At 48.8% G+C, this 20,215-nt stretch overlaps 1 protein-coding gene across 6 annotated transcripts in view; it reads right to left on the bottom strand.

Moving 5' to 3' along the window:
• The window catches only part of LOC147684310 (non-structural maintenance of chromosomes element 3 homolog), a 54,131-nt gene extending 34,461 nt beyond the window's left edge, over positions 1–19,670 (bottom strand). Inside the window, exons 1-2 of one of the 6 annotated variants that reach the window (XM_086940189.1) lie at positions 19,597–19,670; positions 9,188–9,328 (exon numbers count right to left, since the gene is read on the bottom strand). In XM_086940189.1, coding sequence (XP_086796315.1) covers positions 9,188–9,319 — 132 coding nt within the window. In that variant the 5' untranslated portion in view covers positions 9,320–9,328; positions 19,597–19,670. Of the gene's footprint in view, positions 1–9,187; positions 9,329–19,589 lie in introns of all 6 variants that reach the window. The other 5 variants (XM_086940191.1, XM_086940193.1, XM_086940190.1 and 2 more) reach the window with 5 other exon arrangements.
• Positions 19,671–20,215: the final 545 nt, after the last annotated feature.

Genomic DNA, 20,215 nt, shown 5'->3' with positions numbered 1-20,215 from the left:
TTCTGTATGGAGGAAAAAACCTCCATAAACACCCTTTGGTAGCAACTTAGGACTCCCTCCTTGAACATCTGGAAATGATGGTTGGTGAAATTCTCCCACCTTGATTTCACACTGTCCCACCGACACTCTTGAAACACTGATCCTCACTACTTATCAGTCGAATCACCACAAATCAAGCCATTAGTTACCGCCATTCCACTTTCTAGGCACTTTATCCCATTACCCTTTCCATGCCTTGATTCTCCCTCCCCAGTCAGTAGTTGTCCCTTCCATCCCCCCTCCCAGTTACCATTCCCAGTTTTCAAAATGGTTATAATGATTAGCATGTATTACTATGTCTCAACATGAGCAAAAATATTACAACGGTTGAGGCGCATCATTTAGAATCCAACATCGTTCATTATTCTAATGAGATTCCAAGGTAAACATTACCTACTTCTAAAGCATACTAGATGAATGCCTACATGTGCTTCGGTTTAATGTGATAATGTTCACCGTTGTATCGCTGTGAATAAACCTACATAATCAAATAAAGCTTGTTTGAAAGGAAAAAACAGCTGCCAAAGTATGACTCACGGTTTATTCATTTGCATACATTCTCTCTCTAGGTGACTGAATGGTCTCATCATTTCATCATCGGAAGGTTTAAACAAAGAACAAACTCAGCAGTATTGATTCTCTATGATAGATAATACTGATAATTTTAAAAAAACGCAAACACTCCAGTACTGTAAGCTACACCCCTGCTAGTATTAAACTCAGCACTTGATTATTGGTCTTCTTTCCCATAGAAGAAAAACACTGTGTGCCAATCATCCAAAACTTGGACTGAAGTATTGCCTTTATAAGAGAAAAACAGGGTGTGCATAAGCCTATGCAAATCCTATGCTACGCGGTTTATATAAAGGACTTTAGCTTTTTCTGTAAGATAACAAACATGACTAAACAAAAGCACCCTACACACCGTGAATCGCTGTGAGAAGTTGGCCTGATATGTAGTGTTTCCAATTCTGGAACCACTTGGTATCAGTCCAAACAAACCCCAAAGATGTCTGGTTGTAAGTCAACCTTGTTAGACAAGCTATCCTAGTGGTAGCATGGACTAAGCAGCCTTAAAGGCTTAACTTAAGAGGTCGTGTTAAGCGAGCTGTTTTACCACATACAATCCTGTAATCAAATGAAAGGACACCACACAAGTATATATTATAAAAATATATGTATTTATTTCTAAATTACTCCCCAGTACTCTTTATGAGGAAAGGGGCACAAGCGTTAAATCAAAAGCACAGTAAAACATATAAAGTTGCACAATTTTGGATAAGGGCCGGTGGCCACTTAAACCATATACTAAAAAAGTGGTATAAGAGATACCAATCGAACAGTGGTTAGGCCTAGGGCCTAGAGATTCGCTGGGAGCAGTCAGGACTAGCAATGCTGAAGTCGGGAGTAGCCCACAGGAGACGGGTGCAGCACGGAAAGTGCGGCTCGCACCAATGCAATGTCAATGGTGCGTAAAAGTTACTTAAAGTGAGTTAAAAGATACTTCCGCTGAACCTAGAGGAACAAAACTTTAGACACAGGCCCTAGAGGTGTGTACCAGTGTGGGAACACCGGCGTTGCAATGTTACCTCACCCACAGGCCGTGGGTGCACAGGGTCGAAGTGGCGTCGGGTTTTGACACGCAGGCTCTTGGTGCTTGAAGCTGTTGCAGCTGCAGGCGATGTGAAGCAGAAGTGTCCGGTGCGATCCAAGGGTGGATCGAAGTAGAAAAGTACCTGAAAGCAGAGGGGACAGAGTCTGGGTCACTCAGCAGTGACCAGGGTGGAACCAGGACGGAACCAGGCAATGTCGGGCGCAATCAGGTGGTTGTCGATAGGCTTCTCTCCGCTGTCACGTGGGCTCTGGGGCATCTGCGACGTCCAGGAGCGGGTCACGATCTGTCCCACGTAGGCTCTCGCCGTCAGCACCGTCGGCTTCAAGATTGCAGCAAACAGCACTTGGCAAAAGCAATCCACGCGGAACCGGGAGATTGCTTATCACTCGAACCAGGAGGGTCAGAGTGGGGGCTCCTTTTCACAGGAGCTGGTGCAGATCTGGAGCAACCAGAAAAGCAAGTCGTATTTCAGTTTGTCGGCACAGGGGCCACAAGCCAGCTGGCAAGCGACCGGGCCAACGCGTCGAGCCGCCACAAGCAGAAGGGCCCCACGCAGCACTCGTCGAGTGTGGAGGGGGTAGCTTTGGTGCAAGTGTAGCTCGGGGTGGGGGCTTCTCAAACCCCGGTGTACAGCTTCGAGGATCACTCGTGGGCTGCACGGTCAGCGTCTCGTGGCCTTTTCAAGATGGCGTGCCCCACGCTTCCGGTCGCCTCCACTGGTCTCAGCTCTGCAGGGACTGTGGATCGGGCAGGGAGAAGGCAGGCAAGCTTGATCTCGTCGATCTCTGTCGCTCGAGTTCCGGCGGGAACTGCAACAAAGCAAGGGTCGAGGGCTGGTTGGTACCTGTTTGCACAGGGTGGTCACTCCTTGACCACAAGGGAGATTCTTCAGTCTTCTGCGTTGAGTAGAAAGTCGAAGGGTCCAGAATTCGTTTCTTATGTTTCTTCAGGATGATCTGAGTTGCATTGGCACTGCTCCCACTCTTATTCGAATCTGGTGGGCTGGACATCCTGCTAGGTCCCCTCCTATGGGTGGGACCCAGGAAGGGGGTGGTTACACCCCTTTCCTTTGATCCAGGCCGCGCTGGGACAGGGGCTGGGAGGCCCCAGAACCGGTTTGGCCGGATTATGCAAGGGGCAGCCTTGTGCTCCCCAGGCAGTGTCTGGTTTCTTTGAAACCTCCCTACTACAATCCACTATCTCCTGTCTGGGGTGGTTTGGCACCGCCCTGCGACAGGAAACTCTTTGTCCAGGCCACCATATGCTGAGTTTCGGTCAGCAGCAGGAGGCCAGACCCGTGTCTGTGGCAGAGGCATCCATTTTGTGGATCTGAGGCTCATTTTAAATCAACCGCGTTTCAGTAAAGTAACATGTCTTATCCCTCTAGAAGGGTGGAATGCTACCCCCGTCGCCAGAACTGGCGAGGGGGTAGTATTCCAATTCGTATGACACCTTACACGACATGTTTTGATAAAGCCAAACCAAAGTTGCTATATAACCGCGAGGATTATAAGGCGCTTAAGAGTATATGGTATGGCATTATCCCGGATCAGCTTAGGGAGTTGTTCCCGACAGCTGCAGACAGGCTCAGCTCATGCCAGAGCTCCATCTCACATAAAACCACGCACTCTGCCTCCAGGATTGATGAGGCCTTCCATAGGAGTGGCTTACAGGCTATATATGTGTCCAGATATAGGTTTAGATATAGGTATACTATATCTAAGCAAGGGGTGATTACACCCACTTGCCCCAGCTGAGTGATCAGCCAGTTGTGTCAATTTAAGAACCAGCCAGGGGTGGCAAAAGCTATGCTTCAGCCCCTGGTAGGCCTTGGTGGCACCTATGCCCTGAGCACCTATAGTGCATGGTACAGGGGCTGACAAGGAGTCCATTTCCAATTGTGGTATGTACCTATAGCACATGTATTATACATTTAGAGAGAGAACAGCAGGCTGGGGGTCTGATTAGCAGGCCCACAGCCTCAGTAAGTCGAAAACCAGTGAAGCAAAAAGCAAAAATTGGGGTGACCATAGGATAGCAGACCCTACTCTCCTACAATCGCACACCAACCAGTCAATGACAAGAGGATTTTGGCTTTTAAGTTAAAGAGCATGCTGCCCTTCTGGAGTCACAGGGTCTACACTCATGTTCAGCGGGAACTCGAGGGTCAAAGTCCTTCCCACCGACGAGCCTGAAGCCCCAGGGTCCGGGGCCCTCGATAAAGATACGAATAATGCCGGACATGCTGCCAGTGTGTGCGTCCGGGAGGTAGGGCTCTAGAGGCTGGTCCTACGCGATCCCCCCGCCTCCGCAGAAGGGAATGCCAGGGAGAGCTTAAACAATCCCTGAGTCCTGCACACTCTTCCCCCGCCGTTAGGAGGGAGGGAGGAAGGAACACCCACAGCCTGTTGCCAGCAGCCGCACGGCTAAACCGGGAGAGCCCGAGGCGAAATAGGGAGGAGACCACGACCCCAGAGAACGCACGGATAACCTGAGGGCTGAAAATCCTCGCCTCTCAGGAACGTAGGTTTGCACTGCCCCGTCACTGCCGCTTCCTTGTATGGAAAAGCACATCAAACGCCGGGGACTCTTCAAACGCGCATCCCTCGTCTCAGCTGTGCCTGGACTGCCTCAGTCCTACACTATAACCATCCCACCCTAATAACTAAAGCCGCCGAAAGCTACGATCAACCAGCAATGTCTGCCAGTGACGTCAACCGGTTCACGCAGTGACGCTTGGCCGTGCGCGCTGCCGCTAGCTCCAGCTAATAGGGACTGTGCACGGCGGAGGCCCTGTCTCGGCAGCTGTGGAACCGGAGAGGCAGCCGGGATCGCTGCGCAGGTGAGGGTTGAACAGGGGGGGCGTCAGCCATCATGGAGGGATTTTGTATGTGGGCATGAGTAATTGACAGGGGAGAGTTACTTGGTCGGGCCGGTGCTGGTGTGCTGTGACTTCGGTGCATGCGCGTTGACGGGCCGTGGTTTGCAAGGGAGACAGGAGATGGGCACAGCGAGCGCGTGACCTGCGCCGATCCGATTCCTGAAGCTGCGCGTGCCGCTCTCCTGTCTCCTGGCAAGCAGAGCCGGTGACTATAGGTCTCTGGCAAGACAACGCTTTCACGCTGTAATCGCCACGAGACCTAAAAATTGTTAGATGAAGCCAGGCTTCATTCTCAGGCCAAAATTAATGTAACAAGTTTCAGTGTGCAATCTTAGCAAAGTTGCCACTTTGTTGCCTTTAATTCCGTGTGCTCATACTGGTCGCACACAGGATCCGGTCGTCGAGCAGTTTTCAGCTCTTCTGAAGAAATGTGCCAACGACTTCCAGGAAACGATACAATAGGGGCCTGCTCCTCCTCCTGTCACTTCCCTCCTTTAGGAAGTCAAACAGGTTTTTGTCCAAAACGCGAGCTTAAAAAGGAGAAATCTGCCTTTGAAGGGCAAATGAAAGAGGGGACGCTCCATTGTTCAGGCAGACAGGCCAGCACTTGGGATAGGGGAGAGGAAACCAGTTGCCAAATCGGTTTTCCAGGGATGTGTAGCCCCTTTGGCAGCCATACCCCTGGGTTGGGCTAGGGAGCTCCATATGCCAGGAGAGGGTTCCCCCATATTTGGGGGGCAGTAAAGTGGGCGGGAACCTGGTAACCTATTAGCTACTAACCGCATCCTGCCCGGATGGCATTTTCTGAGCATAAGTAGGGCACCCCGAACTCCGATTTCGATTGGACTGAAAGAAGGACTGAAGGACTGTCCTGCTGCACCGTGGAACCAACAAAGAGGCTGCATAGGCATGGACTGCACCAGCTGAACCTGATCGCTTGCAAAGAAGAGGGACTGTGCCTGCTGTTTCCTGCTAGATGAGAAGCCCTCTCCAGAGCCCAGCCAAAGCCAAGAGACTCAAAGGGTCAGTGAGCTGGCCTCCCGTTCACAGCACAGGGACACAATAGCCGAGAAGCTGCTGGGGCAAGTTGGTAGCCCAAAGTCTTCAAGCTACTGCCAGCAACCGCCATGCAGCACCAGCGACCACGACCTGATGCACAAAGTTGCACCAGAGTTTGCAGACCCCAGGAGTGTCGCCGAGGTGCAGCTGGGACCTCCAAGGACGAGTTATCAACACAGGAGGGATTGGGCGCGATACTGGGAGATCATTAGTCCAGTAATGACTGGACTTCTGTCAGCACCCAAAGAACTTCAAGGAACGTTAACTCTTTGACCAAGATTGCCTCATTCACTTCATGGACTGAGGAGTAGTTGCAAGACCCACGACCGCATCACATCTGCAGCATCCTTCATCCCTTACATCAGGACCATTTCCACAGAAAAGCCTGCAAAGGATAAGTGTGACTAGAACTGCCTGAAGTCTGCTTTTCGTGTTGAGGCAACTGTTTGAGGACCTTGCTGGTTCCTCCTTAACTGGCTCCCTACTGGAGTTGGCCGACTGAAATGACTAAGTAACCGCATTACAGCTAGCCTAAACTTTGGGTTAAAAAGTGTCTAAGTGTCAAATATGTGGAATGGCCAATAAGTGTTCGCGTTAAAGTGGAATAACCCAATTTATTATACCTTGTAAATTCGATATCTCCGAAACCCTATGTTGGATTTTTTTGTTCTAGTGTCTAAAATAGTCCATTTTTTATAAATTGGTGTCTTGTCAATTTCTTTAATTTTGTGCCTGCGCTGCGCGTTCTATTGAGCGGGCGGGGCCATGAGGGAACCGCTCCGTCACAAGCACAGCCCAACCGCGGCTGGTGACGGAGCGGTTCTGTCACCAGCATGCGGCCGCCGAGCGGCCGCCCCGCCCTCTTAGCGCTGCGGCAGAATAGCCGCCGCAGCGATGTGGTTAAGTGAAGTATCCTCAGATATAAGGAAACATATCTGTCATAAGTGGTGCTAGCGCCAGCTCACACAGGCTGCAATGGCAACACTGAAGTCACAGTTTGAGTGGTCTCCCATGGGTGGCATAATACATACTTCAGCCCCTTGGGGACCTCTGGTGTGCCTATGCCCCGGGTACCTTAGCACCATATACTAAGGACTAACAAGGATACATCGGTAGGCAATCTGGGTGGTCCTAAATTACTCACCATGTCCAATTTAGGGAAGAAGCACAGAGACTAGGGTCCGGATTAGCAGGATCCCAGCCAGAGAAGTCAGAAAAACATGAAGACACCAGCAAAACGTGGGGGTAACCATGAAAGTGAATCCTGCTTTCCTACATGTGGTTTTATATTTAATAGAATTAAAGTCTCAACTTGTCTATGAAATGTTAAATACAGTTGCACATTTCAGTCATCATACGATATGATGTGCGGAGTGTAGCAAACCAAGAACCCACAATCAACATTTACCAGTGAACCTAGAAGGTTCCACTTCCTTTTCTATGATACAGATTGTGTCAATTAATTTGTCATAACATACAAAACAAAGAACAGATATTGTACATGGCATCATCGCATCTTGAAACATGGGCGGGGTAACCATTTCGAATTTCCAGTGTGGGGGTCGGAAGGGCCTTCCTGCCATCAGTCAGTATCGCTATGAACTTCGGTCAGTAACGAGGTTAGGTCAAGTTCCTGACATGGCCTGGAGTCACATGTAATATACACTCCGATACTTAAAGTCTTCAGCTGTCGGATGTTTGGAGCTTGTGAAACACCTCTCAGTGCCCCAAAACACTGTTTCCCAATTAACTCTAAGGCCAGAGGTCATTCCGTAGGCATCAATGGTAGTTGTCAATCTCTCCCCGGGCCACTGCGGATATTTAAGGTACATTATCAGATCGGCTTTGTATCTTCTAAGCCGCCCTCCCCAGAATCATTGCATAAGGCCACCCCCTTTGATGCACACTGCAAGTGGCTCCATAATAATAGCAAAAAAACAGGGGAGACGGTGGGGAACCCTGAGTGGTGCCTCCTTCGATAGGAACCATTTGCCCTGAATGCGGTCCAAGAGCAGAGTATAAAGGACGGGTACCCAAGTACTCTCCAGCTATCTCGAAGCAGCTACCCTATGTGCAGTGCAACCTAGGAAAAGAAACGCTTTTGTTTGGTTGAATTAGGAAAGTTTCTATAATTGAAAAGGATGTAAATAAATGTGTCTACTATGGGTTTGACGTAAACAGACTGGAGGGTCAAGCTGCTCAATACAGGGACCCACATTTTGGAACACCCTGCCTACGTCATCGAGACTAGAAACAGACAACTTGAGGTACAAGAAAAAGCTAAAGACCTGGCTTTCTTCCAAGCTTACACTTAGACATGGAACTTTCTTAGCAGTGACTCCAAGAAAAATTAGCGCCAAGAGACATGTTTGTGAAAGTGCGCTCTACAAATTTTTAATAACATAACAATTGATGCATACATAATAATGTAAAACAGCAAGCCCTACCCATAACCTTCCAATGACAATCAGTATTCTCATAGTTTGTTTAAAGAAAAATAGATAAATAACGGATACAACAATTGTAAATATTAAAAAGTAAATTATAGTACTGATGGGGTTTTTAGATTTCCTTTCATGTGGATAATGTTAGATCAAAGTAGAAATTAGTAAAGTGGAGGTGCAAAAAAGTGCTTAAACAATTACCCATTTTAGATACTTGATAATGAGCCACACGCTTAGCTTCACGAACGAGCAAAGAGTGGAAGGGTGTTTCTGCTGCTTGGGGGTGGATATCACCAGGCACGGTACAGAGAGTAGAGGAGAGTGTGGTATCCAGCGTAGGAACACGTTACAGAAGCAGAGGCGTGATGGAAAGGGAGTGCAAATGTATTACTTAAGCAGAGGTGGAGAACATCAGCTAGAGCTGCTTTGTACAAATTAACGTCATTGTGCAGAAGATTACCTAATTACACATTTCTAGATTACTGCACACACGCTCAGTTACAGTTCCAGGCACAGGGACATTAAACGAGAATCAAAGTGACAAGAAGACATTTCCTGCTTGTACAAGATGGCCGGTGGGTTAAAGAGTCATCATTATCTCCTGAAAATAGTTGATTAACAGAGAGAGTGGAAGGGTGTTTCTGCTGCTTGGGGGTGCTCTCAGATTCACATTCTGTGTTGTATCACAATGCTGTTTTCCAATTGGCAGGACATGAGGTGGAGGATATGAAATGTAGTTCAAGAAAGATGGGAACCATCCATCAGCTTCATGGTAAAGATGCCATCCCAGGGGGAGGAGAAGAAACTGTTCATTTGTTACACTTCACCACGGACAGTGCATATTGAACTGAGATGCTAACAACCTTTAAATGTAGGCCAACCGCATCACGAACTCCAGAACTGTTCTGGCTGGGACACATCGATTTTCAGGATACTTGGCTGTGTATATAGAATTCAACATGTTTGTGCGCAAGGCCTGCATACAGACATCTATCCACCAAGACAGTCAAGGGTGATATGCCAAGCTTTATATACCCGGATTGAATGACTGGTGCACGCCTGCCTCAACAGACAAGAAAGATCAAAGAAGGACTGGGGCTCCCAGGAGCAAGCAAGAGCAGTACACCTGTGAGGCGGCGAGGCACGTACCTGCGAGGTGGAGGCGCGTACCTGGGAGGCGGAGGCACGTACCTGGGAGGCGGAGGCACGTGCAGGTACCTGAGAGGCGGAGGCAGCGTGGTTCAGGCTTGGGCGCCCTCGCCCTCGTTTCCGCTGTGACATCTCTCTTACCTGCAATAAAAGATGGTAAACTGTAAGTGTGTTCCAAAGCCAGGTTTAACAGAATCTCACAGCACTTTAGAAAACAGGGGGCTCCAAAGTGGACTATATGAGCACACAATACAATCCTGGACACATCCCACAACTTATCCTGCTGAATGACTGTTGTGGAACAGTGGATAAAACCAGCTCTCTTGACCACCAGCACAGGCGGGGTGCAGGTACCATCTGTGGAAGGACTCAGGCTCTAGTGGGGGGATGAAAGACAAAGAGGACACAAGGGCAGAGGATCCAGAGAAGAGAGCTGCAGAGAGCATCTGAATTAGGGGAGAGGGTAACATGCAGGAAATAATCAGATTTGGTGAAAAGACTGGAGGCTTGTAGATGGGAGGGGGTAGAAGTCGAGATTAGTTTCAGCACCTAATCACTGGAGTTGCAGAGAATGAACAGTTTATCATGCACTTTCAGAAATTCTTATAAAACTACAAGAAAAGAAGGAGCTGGAAACCTAGAAAAAAAATGAGGACAAGTGGAAGGACTTCTATTAACAAGAACACTAGTCTACCATCCAGTATTAGTTTAGAAATGTAAATATCCACCCAACAGGCAGGATACTCTAGAGCTAAAAGTGTAGAGTAGGGGCAGGCTTGTTAGACCGGGTGATGGCATTCAGCAGGTTTGCACTATGCATCAAGAATGACTCGATAGTTGAGGGAGCATTAGGAAGGGACAGATGAGACAGGTTTTACTCTTGGCGTGCACAAAGTAGCAAAGAAATGTGCGCATGAGCGAGACTGCACTGCCATTTTGAAAACACCCCTGAAAACCGAGTCCAAGAAAGAACTGAAGGGTGAGAGCAAGGCAGAAAGGAATGAAGAGCTGCGGTGTCACGCAATCTTACGAGAGAAATAATCCATATGGTGTGAAGCGCCCATACATGGATACTGCTGGGTCAGTTATTAACAATGTTTAGTAGGCTCTAGGCAACGGACCCAAGCTCAAAGTAACACAAGAAGGGAGTGAAGAGGTAATGCTCAAAGAGGTGGATACGTCCTCCTCAAGTTATATTGTCAAAAAACAAAGTGATCCATCCATGTGGGAAAGTATAGAAGTGTTCCTCCAGATATCTATACTTTCCCATAAGGGTGGATGCCTTTGTTTTTTGACAAAGGACCCAAGCTGCCAGCCAGCAAAGGTGATTGTAACAATGCGGAGCCTTAGTATCTTTAAAAGATGTTTATTGCACGGACACAGAGCAGTCCGGTTGCTTCATGCCTTCTAGTCTCCAGCAAATGACAACCCCAGAACCCTTCTACATGCTATGCGGCCATGGCTACACAGACACTGTTCTATCTATGACATTGCTATATCTTCCCCCTTCTTGACAACAAACGGCATAACAAATGAGAAATAAATCATTAACATGGTTCAATCAGTCTTTGAGGTCTTTTTTGTACCCTTTCTGTTCTTCTAAGAGGAATACAATCATTGGTACTATCCCCTTCTCTGCATACTTCATTTGAGGAGCTTATAAACTTTTTGAAATGTGCCTTATTTCTTATTATCACTTCATTCTCATTCTGAGCAGTGACAGCTGAACCCTTCACATTAGTCACTTCCGAAGGAGAGACGGGTGAAATCTGCTCAGACTTTCGTGTATGATTTTGCCATACCAACACCAGATCCCCTATTTCATAGTTTCCTCTATGAACATACTTCCTTTGTCCCGCCTTCTTCTTCATCTTAACAGTGGCTGAAGAAAACCTACAGTGCGAACAAAACTGTCTGAATGTCAAGCAGGTGGTTCCAAGCCTTGGCGGCCAGGTAAAGAGAAGGACCTTCCTCCTGTGGTGGCTCTTCGGATGCGGGGACGGCGGCGAGGGCGTGGCCGGTCGATCGAAGCTGGCGTGTGGGAGCGTAAAAGTTGAGGCGGCTGTTGAGGTATCCAGGGCCTTGCTTGTGTAGGGCTTTGTGTGCGTGGGTGAGGAGACGGAAGGTGATTCTCTTGTTGACCGGGAGCCAGTGCAGATCTCTCAGGTGTCCGGAGATGTGGCTGCGACGAGGGATGTCCAGGATGAGTCGTGCTGAGGCGTTCTGAATCCGCTGGAGTCTCTTCTGGAGTTTGGCGGTGGTTCCGGCGTAGAGGGAGTTGCTGTAGTCCAGACGGCTGGTGACGAGGGCCTGGGTGACCGTCTTCCTGGTCTCGGTGGGGATCCACCGGAAGATCTTACGTAGCATGCGCAGGATGTTGAAGCACGACGAGGAGACGGCGTTGACTTGTCTGGTCATGGAGAGGGAGGAGTCCAGGATGAAGCCCAGGTTGCGTGCGTGGTCTGTTGGTTTGGGTGTGCTGCCCAGGGCGGGGGGCCACCAGGAGTCGTCCCAGGCGGAGGGTGAAGATCCCAGGATGAGGATTTCTGAGTTGTCCGAGTTCAGTTTCAGGCGGCTGTTCATCATCCACTTGGCTACGTCTGTCATCCCTTCGTGTAGGTTGGCTCTGGCGGGGTCGTTGGTGAGGGAGAGGATCAGCTGGGTGTCGTCGGCGTAGGAGATGATGTTGAGGTTGTGTTGGCGTGCGATGGCTGCGAGGGGGCTCATGTAGACATTGAAGAGGGTTGGGCTGAGCGAGGAGCCTTGAGGAACGCCGCAGATGACTTCGGTGGCTTCTGATCTGAACGGGGGGAGGCGGACTCTCTGTGTCCTTCCGGCGATGATCTTGTAGCCGTCCGGGATGGCGATGGCGATGTCGGGCGCTTAGGAGGCGTTCATCCAGGTTTCCGTGAGGAAGGCGACGTCTGGGGCTGTGGTGTCGAGCAGGTTCCAGAGCTCGACGGCGTGTCTGTGGATGGAGCGGGTGTTGAGCAGGATGCACTTGAGGTGGTTGCTGCTGGTGCTTGGCTTGGTCGGTGCTGGTGTAGTGCAGGTCCGGATGCAGGGGAACTTGCAGGAGTGGCAGCAGAAGGGTCCGTGGGTGCGTCTCGGGGTGGCTCGATAGCAGCCCGGGATTCGACCGGCGTTCAGTGCGTAGAGTTCGGTGATGTCGTAGGTCCGGCGGGTGGGCTGGTGTCTGCGGGAGCCAGGGGTCCTGGCACTGGGCACGGTCCAGGCGCGGACGGGCGCAGACGGTCTTACCTTTGGCGCTCAGTCGGCGCTCAGTCGGCGCATTAGTCATCTTGTAAAGACGACTGGGAGAGGTCTTGTTTAGCATTCTTGCTTGCTGCCACATGTAATTATCAAGAAGGGAAATATGACATAATTTGTGCTCAACTAATAGAAAGAACAAATAAGACATTTCATGAATGGTTATTATGAACAGAAGATTCGGACCTGGAGTCAGTTCCCGCTTTGGCGAGGAGCATTGAACATTCGAACAGTGCATGAAGGAATTAAACTCGGATACACGGTCAGATTAAATTAAATTGAATAACAAACAACCAGATACCTGCATCACAAACAATGGGAGTGATAAAAGGAATAACATGAATTTGTTATGCTTTTATTGCGGCAGCAAATCTCATTCAGGTAATGCCAAATTCTGTGTAGCCCTTAACCAAGTGCGCTACAAATGTAGGAAATCAAGACATTTTGGGAGGGAGGGGGATAAAATCTCAGTAGGACAGAAAACATGTGCTAATTCAGCCATCAGACATCTTGACAATGGTGTCACGGATGAGGATGGAAATGTTGTCCTCTCCGGATTGTGACTTTCACAGACTCACTGATTGCACTCACCTGTGAGGAGGAGGAGGAGTCCCGCGCAGTCAGCAGCTTGTGCAGCCGGAGCGTAGCGGAGCTACGATCAGGGCCGGTGCCAAGAGGAGGAGTTGGTGCTGAGCCGGGTCAAGCCGAGGTGGAGCAGGTGGGTTCGGCAGCAGTTCTTCTTCTGCTCCCTGCTCCCAGTTTCCACGGCTCACTCACTCTTCCTTCCCTAAAAATTGTGTTAAACGAGTGGTGCAGATCAGGAGTCCAAAGCCGCTCACCCAATCCCTCTGCTCTCAAGGACGACCTGAGGCAGACTCAGACTGGACAAAATCAGGGGGGTGGGGCGAAACAAGCTAGCCAACATATTTTTAGAGCAATCCCCGCACGGCCGCAACGAGCCCTGACCTTCAGACTGCCAATCAGGTCCACGCTTGACATCGGTCGAGAGTCGAGGCGCCAGTGAAGGTGAATCAAACAAGTAATAGGCGGTGTGGGGAGCGGAGTTGGGGGAAGGTAGTTCTACCAAGCCGTCACCTGCTCTTAGAACACGAGCGACGCTCGTTGGGTGCGAGGCAGCAGAGGAAGAGGCTGCCTTCCATTGACTTTGAACCCCCTCCACGGCTGGTTTCCCCCACACCGCTGAGCTGTCAAACCCAACGGGTGTACCGCAACTGTTACAGCTACAGGTACCGGCACCAGTCTGCGTCCATGGTAATGCCGTTTGGCGGCTAGGAGGGTAGAGAACGCAAGAGAGTGTACAGGGAGCCAGCTCCGCTCACATCCACCAGCAAAGAGGGGGGAAGGAAAGCCTTGCAAGAGCCCTAAGCGCCGCAAGAGGGCTGCTGTGGCGTCAGCAATCAGAGGACAGAGGTCAGAGTGCTGAGGAGTCACTGATCCCTGACTGGGAAACTGCACTTTGGCAAGCCCCAAGCTGTAAAACAGCAAAACAGCAAGCAGTACCCCCCGGGTGCCTTATGGAAGGGCAAGTCACAATGCCATTAAGGAAACTCCCCCGGAGAAAGGGTACTAACCTTCGAGATGATACCGCCTGTGTCACTCCCAGGGTAGTTCCCACACAGGCACCATCTTTGCAAGACAAATTATCATCCCCAGGAGGCCAACTGTCACAAATGCGGATCTGCAAGTTTTTTTAGTAAGGCTCTTCTCAAACCGGCCCTGCCTCTACCACGACGCCTCAGTGCAATCCAGAAGCCCAGGACCACAACCAGCCTTCCTCCCACAGCCTCGGCCTCATCAAAGGATCATTTTCTGAGGCTTCTCGTTCGTGCTCACCTGAGGCACAGGTCTCACCTGAGAATCTCCAGCAGCACAGGCCTTTCCAGGAGGATGTCACTACGACCTAGGACACTTCCAATGACTCACTAAGAGCCCACCCCATAGGCTTTGGAGACCCTACTGTATCAGACCCTACAATAATTACTGCAGCTAAATTACAAGTTCAAGCTCATGACGGCAGCTCGTCCGCCCTTTAAAATTCTCAAGAAGGCAGTGGAAACCCGGCAGCAGCTCATTTATCACCCAAGTCCGCCCCGCACAGCAGCCCGGGTGCATATTGAAAAGAGCCCACTGACTCCTTATCACCAAGAAAGAGCACAAAGTATGAAAGCCCCTTTTCATCTAAAAACCTATCTGATCGGTTTATGGCCTCCATAGAAGCCTGAATTGAGGCCTCCCTAGCGCATACACCGGGCTTTAGTACTCACCACAATTCTTTCAGCACTGTGCATGTAGAGAAGGACTCGCCTACGCCCTCGGGCCCACAAGTCCTATTTCGATCTCACTGATGTCCCTTCACTTAAAACAAGTTTCTATTGCATCAGCCCTGCTATAGCAATCTCAGAAAATGGAACTACAGATCGACTTAATTCAAACTTTGTCCTCAACTTTGTCCGACTTGGGCTCCAGGCTTAAGTTCTCTTGAAAGGTCCATTGGGTCTACCGATAGCTCGAACTCTTGTTCCTGCTCTCCAATAATCAACAAACTCTCATCCCTTCCAGAAATTTTGGGCTCGCTTTTGGACAGGCTGAAGCTCTATACCAACAGTAACGGGAAACCTAAATCTACTGAAAAGGCTCAAACCGGTTTTCCCTCCGAAGAGTCCATGCGCCTAGTAACATTAGACTCATCATCATCAGCGAGAAGAAATATTTCACTCCCCTTGGAATCAAACCTCAAAAACTCAACTTCTTCGCCTTGTCAGTCAACGGCGACCAGCATAAGTGATCCCAAAGCTGGCCTGGTGACCGTTAACACTAGCAGTTCAATTACCACTTCATTAGAGACCACGCAGCCTGATCTCACTGACCTAGCTCTTTCAAATGTGACCCATCTGCCCTCTAATCTCCCCACGAAACCACCAGTGTCTAGGAGGGAGGGAATGAAACTTAAAAAACAAACCAAAAAACAACGTCTTGCAAAACAGATCGGGGCTTGACGGGACAGGGATCACGATCATGCCAGTCTCTGAAGTGAGGGAGCTCTCCTACTTCCCTATTTTTAACATGGCTTTAAAACTCAAAACGAAAATCCCTGATACTAGAATGTCTCTCACTGATAACAATGACTCCATCGATATCCCTCGGTCATTCACTCAGGAGGTTCCCAAGGGGACCCCCGGCATCACAGAATTACACTCTACCATCACGAAGCATGGTTCTTTGTCAACCAAAATCAAGGGGATAGCCTCTCAAGGCCAAAGTTTAGGCAGGCAAGACATCAGAGCTTAGCCTTCAAGGGAAGTCTCAAACAAATGGAGCGGTCCAAATATGTGCTTGGGAAATGTAAACCATACGACCGTTACTTCCCAAATCACAACAGACGGCATACTGATGGGCCCCTCCCAGCGACACCCAACAGGTGACCCAATCAAAACCCTTTGGAACTACCCCACATAAATGCAGAAGCCTTCTCAGTCTCAATTTATACAGACCGTGGGAGGCCAAAGTCATTTGGAGAGGAATCACCGTCTATCCGAAGTTACACCCCTACACTTTAGGGCCCTTGTGCCTCCGCCTGAAACAGTCGGGAGTCAGAAACACCAAGTTCCGGAAAAAGAGGCAGAACTTTTTTTTTTCCTCACTTTTCCCACAAGGGCCCGAATGACACTCCTAATAGAAACAACCTAACTTGCTTATTCAAGCATGTCCTGGCACTCTCTGGGATTACTTCCTCTGATCTTACATCAGTTAAGTTTGCCTTTATACCAAGCAAAGGGGCTTCGGAAGCCAGTTTCAAGGCTGTGTGAACGTCCAATTGACTACTTAATTGATAATAGCAGTTAAAAGGTCCTACGCCGCATTACCTGTATGCAACTACCTTGCTGACTTTCAACCAACTACTCGAGGCGGTCTACAAATACAATTTAGGCCATCGGATACGCATAGGAGCCGACTTATCAAAGTGACAGTGGTCCTTTAACACAATCGCCACTACGCTACTTATAGGGAGATTACGGAACTACAATTGGAGATCATCAAAACTATCTGCCCTGAGGAAGCTCCCGATGTGGGAGAGAAACGCGTTGGCTGATTCTTGTATGATTAAAATTATGAACTTTTCTACAAAACTTAATGAATAAAGAAGGAATCATTTTGATACAAACCTTGGCTTTTTGGACTTTGTGATGGTGCGCCCCCACTACTCTTAAACAAGAACTATTACAGTGTAAATCTTTTCCCCCTAGGGTTTAGCAGCTGCGTAAGAGGGTATCAGCACCAAAACCCATGCCTACTGCGATAATTTATGAGATTCGATGTAACAAAATACCTATCTGTAGGCCTTAATATAATGAAATAACAATCCACTCTTAAATGCCTATTGACATTAACATATGCTAGTCACAATCAATATCTGAAGCCTACTGCCTTTATTTGAACTTTGCATGATAAATGATCAAGCTATATCCTTAATCATTGATAAGTCACCACAACCAATTCAAGCCTCCTGTACTGAGCATAGTTTTTGCACAAGGCAACCATCTAGCATATAGTCAAAAAAGTACAAATGTATACACAATTACAGTTGCCAAAGTAAAATACTATCTCTTCTAAAACAGCTTAATAAAGATTACCGTAGAGCATATCTTCAATCCCCACTGTATGTTTGGGTGGATCTTCAACACCAAAACCCTTGCCTACTATGATAATCTGTGAAATTTAGTGTAACAAAATTCCTGCCTACAGGCTTTAGCACCGTGTAGTAACAATCAATCAATCAATCAATCAGGAGTTTGTTAAAGCGCAACTACTCACCCGTAAGGGTCTCAAGACGCTAGGGGTGGGGGGGTGCAGGTTCCATTCCATCAAGGAGGGGGTCTGTCGAAGCCTATTGTCTTTAACGCATACTTTTCACAATAAGTAGGACAGGCCTACTGGCTTTGTCATAATATTTTTATAAGAAATAGATCAAACCAATGAAATATGGCATGGTTTTTCCAAATGAGCTAATGGAGATTTTACTATAGGCTTAATACCTTAGCAGACACCAGCCTATTCAGCCCCACCGCCCACCCTGTCCGCTCCCCCAATCCCACACTCTCCCCTCCCTCCCCACACTCACCTCCTTGCTCTCCCAACCATGCCCTAGACCAGTGTTTTCCAAACTGGGGCCCGGGGACCTCCAGGGGTCCCAGACACATTCCTAGGGAGTCCTCAGGCAGCAGTTTTAAAAGCACTGAAAAGTTCCTTGTATAATAAGCAGTTTTTGAGCAAAAATAAAAGTGTTAAGATAACGCCAGTGACTACATTAATAATGCTGGAGAGAGATGAGAGTTTTGTCCAGTGGCATCTTTGACTTATCTAATGTAGCACAGAGACTTAATATGCCTACTGCAAAGAAAGTGTACCATGCATTTTAAAAAACAGTATTTTATGTGCATAGGTCAGTGGGCTACTGATTTTGTCACAGAGATTCTTTTGTTACTGTGCAGTTCATAAGGGACAATCGTAATCTAGCACAGTGACCTATAAACTATCATCAAAGAGCTGCTTGCAAACTGCATGGTACAAGTTAGTAACTTATGTTTTTTTCCCAGTGATTCATTATCCTGATGCTGCTAAAAAGGCTTATCTGGGTGGAAATACATTTTTATAGTTCAAGTCAATACTAACCACTGTGTTATGTTCTGAATCATGGATTTGTGCTTCTCCATACCAAGCACTCTTTGCAAATGCCTAACAGTATGAATGACTTGTGAATCTGACACCTTGTATTCCCTTTTGCCTTGTGTAACAGTCAGTCAGTCAAAATGACTTTAATCGGTTATCAAAACCATAAAAGCATGTTAAAATACCCATCACATAGAACCAAATATTACACAAATCCATCATAGGTAAAATACATATATAAAATATATATTAAAAAGAGGAGTAAATTATAAATTAAAAATGAAAAGCCAGAACTAATATCATAAAATACATATAGTATAAAAAGGCTCATTACCGAATTTTAAGATAATAAAAAAATCGAAACCCATAAGCCTGCACTGATATCATTTCCTTCTTTTCCTTGCTCTAACTGCAGCAACTAAAAAACTAGCAATGTTAAAAATTTCCCTGGGGCTATTCAACATCTGCAGATAGGTTTGGGCCGGCCTGACCTGCATGAAGCCTTTGTCCTTTAAGATCGGAAGAATAAAGCGCTTACAAATCTGTAGATAGTGGTCGCAGAACATGACAAGTGCAAAGTATCTTGCCTCGAGAAATTATCGTAAGATTTATTGCCTTATGTAACATTTTCCATACACTGATTTACACGCATGATTCATTGTCTCTATGTGTGTGATGTGAAGTGCTCTGAAATGCTTCAATGGTATGAGCGACGCTATAAAACAAATGAAATACATGTGAGAGAGGGGCTATGGAGAGATGAGAGGCACTGTTGGAGGGTGATAGCGAGGGAATCATTGAAGAACCCCAACAAAGATTGTTGTATCCTGGTGCATAGTAAGGTCATCATTTACTATGCTTTAAAAGCTAATAGAATTCAATATATGATAAATATGTTGTAGAATGCACCATGGTTTCCTACATTTTTTGGGGGGCGAGCCACTGCCCTAAACCCTCAGTACTCTCCTCCCTCCCCTCCAGCCCCACACTCCCGCCTCGCTTCCCCAGCTCCACTCATTTCCCCTTCCATAAACCCCACACCCCCATATCTCCTCTCCGACACTCCCCTCCTCCTACCCTCAGCCCCACACTCCCCTACTTCTCCCCCTCCCGTCCACCCCCACACTCCTCTCCACCCCCCCACACTCCCCTCCTCCTCTCCAGACCCACAACCACCTCCCCTCGCCTCCCTCAGCCCCTCCTGCCCACCCCATCACTCCTCTCTACCCCCTCACTCCCCTCCGCCCCACACACACCCCTCACTCTCCCTCTCCCTCCCTCAGCCCCACTCCCCTCACTCCCCTCACTCCCATCCTCCTCTCCAGACCCACAACCACCTCTACCTCCCCTCCTCTACCCTCACACTCCCCTCCCCTCTACCCCCACACTCACCTCTCTTTACCCCTCACCCAGCCCTCACGCTCCCTCAACCCTGACCTCTCACCTCTCACCTCTCACCCCTCGCGCCGGCCGTTTTACCGCTTCTCGGATCCAAAGTAGGAAAACCGGAAGTAACAGCTTCGGCCTGAAGAAAAGAGCCCGAAACAAGCCCCGCCCACATAACGACAAGACGCGGCTGCAAAGTTAAAGCCTCAAAAGTAGGGCTAGTGCTGGGCCCCACTTCAATCCGACTTCTCCCGGCGCTCCCGCCGTCCATCCGCCCGCTGCAACCCCCGGGGAACCCCCGGGAGCTGCATCTGAAGGCGAGCGAGCCGTCTATGCGCCATGAGGCCTGCTGGCAACGAGAGGCCTTCATCCCTGGCCCTGCAGGACACCCCATCCAATACTGCACTCACAGAGGGTCTCTCCTGCCTGACCCTGCAGGACACCCCAGCCCACACTACACTCACAGAGGGTCTCCCCTACAGGACACCCCAGCCCACACCACTCTAGCAAGGGGTGTCCCCTGCCTGACCCTGCAGGACACCCTATCCCACACTACACTTGGAAGGGTCTCCCCTGCCTGACCCTGCAGGGCACCCCCATCCCACACTACACTTGGAAGGGTCTCCCCTGCCTGACCCTGCAGGGCACCCCCATCCCACACTACACTTGGAAGGGTCTCCCCTG

Source organism: Lissotriton vulgaris, chromosome 10, assembly GCF_964263255.1.
Source record: "Lissotriton vulgaris chromosome 10, aLisVul1.2, whole genome shotgun sequence".
Lineage (NCBI taxonomy): Eukaryota > Metazoa > Chordata > Amphibia > Caudata > Salamandridae > Lissotriton > Lissotriton vulgaris.
The sequence above is the reverse complement of the archived record's forward strand: the minus strand, read 5'-3'. Positions and strand labels throughout refer to the sequence as shown.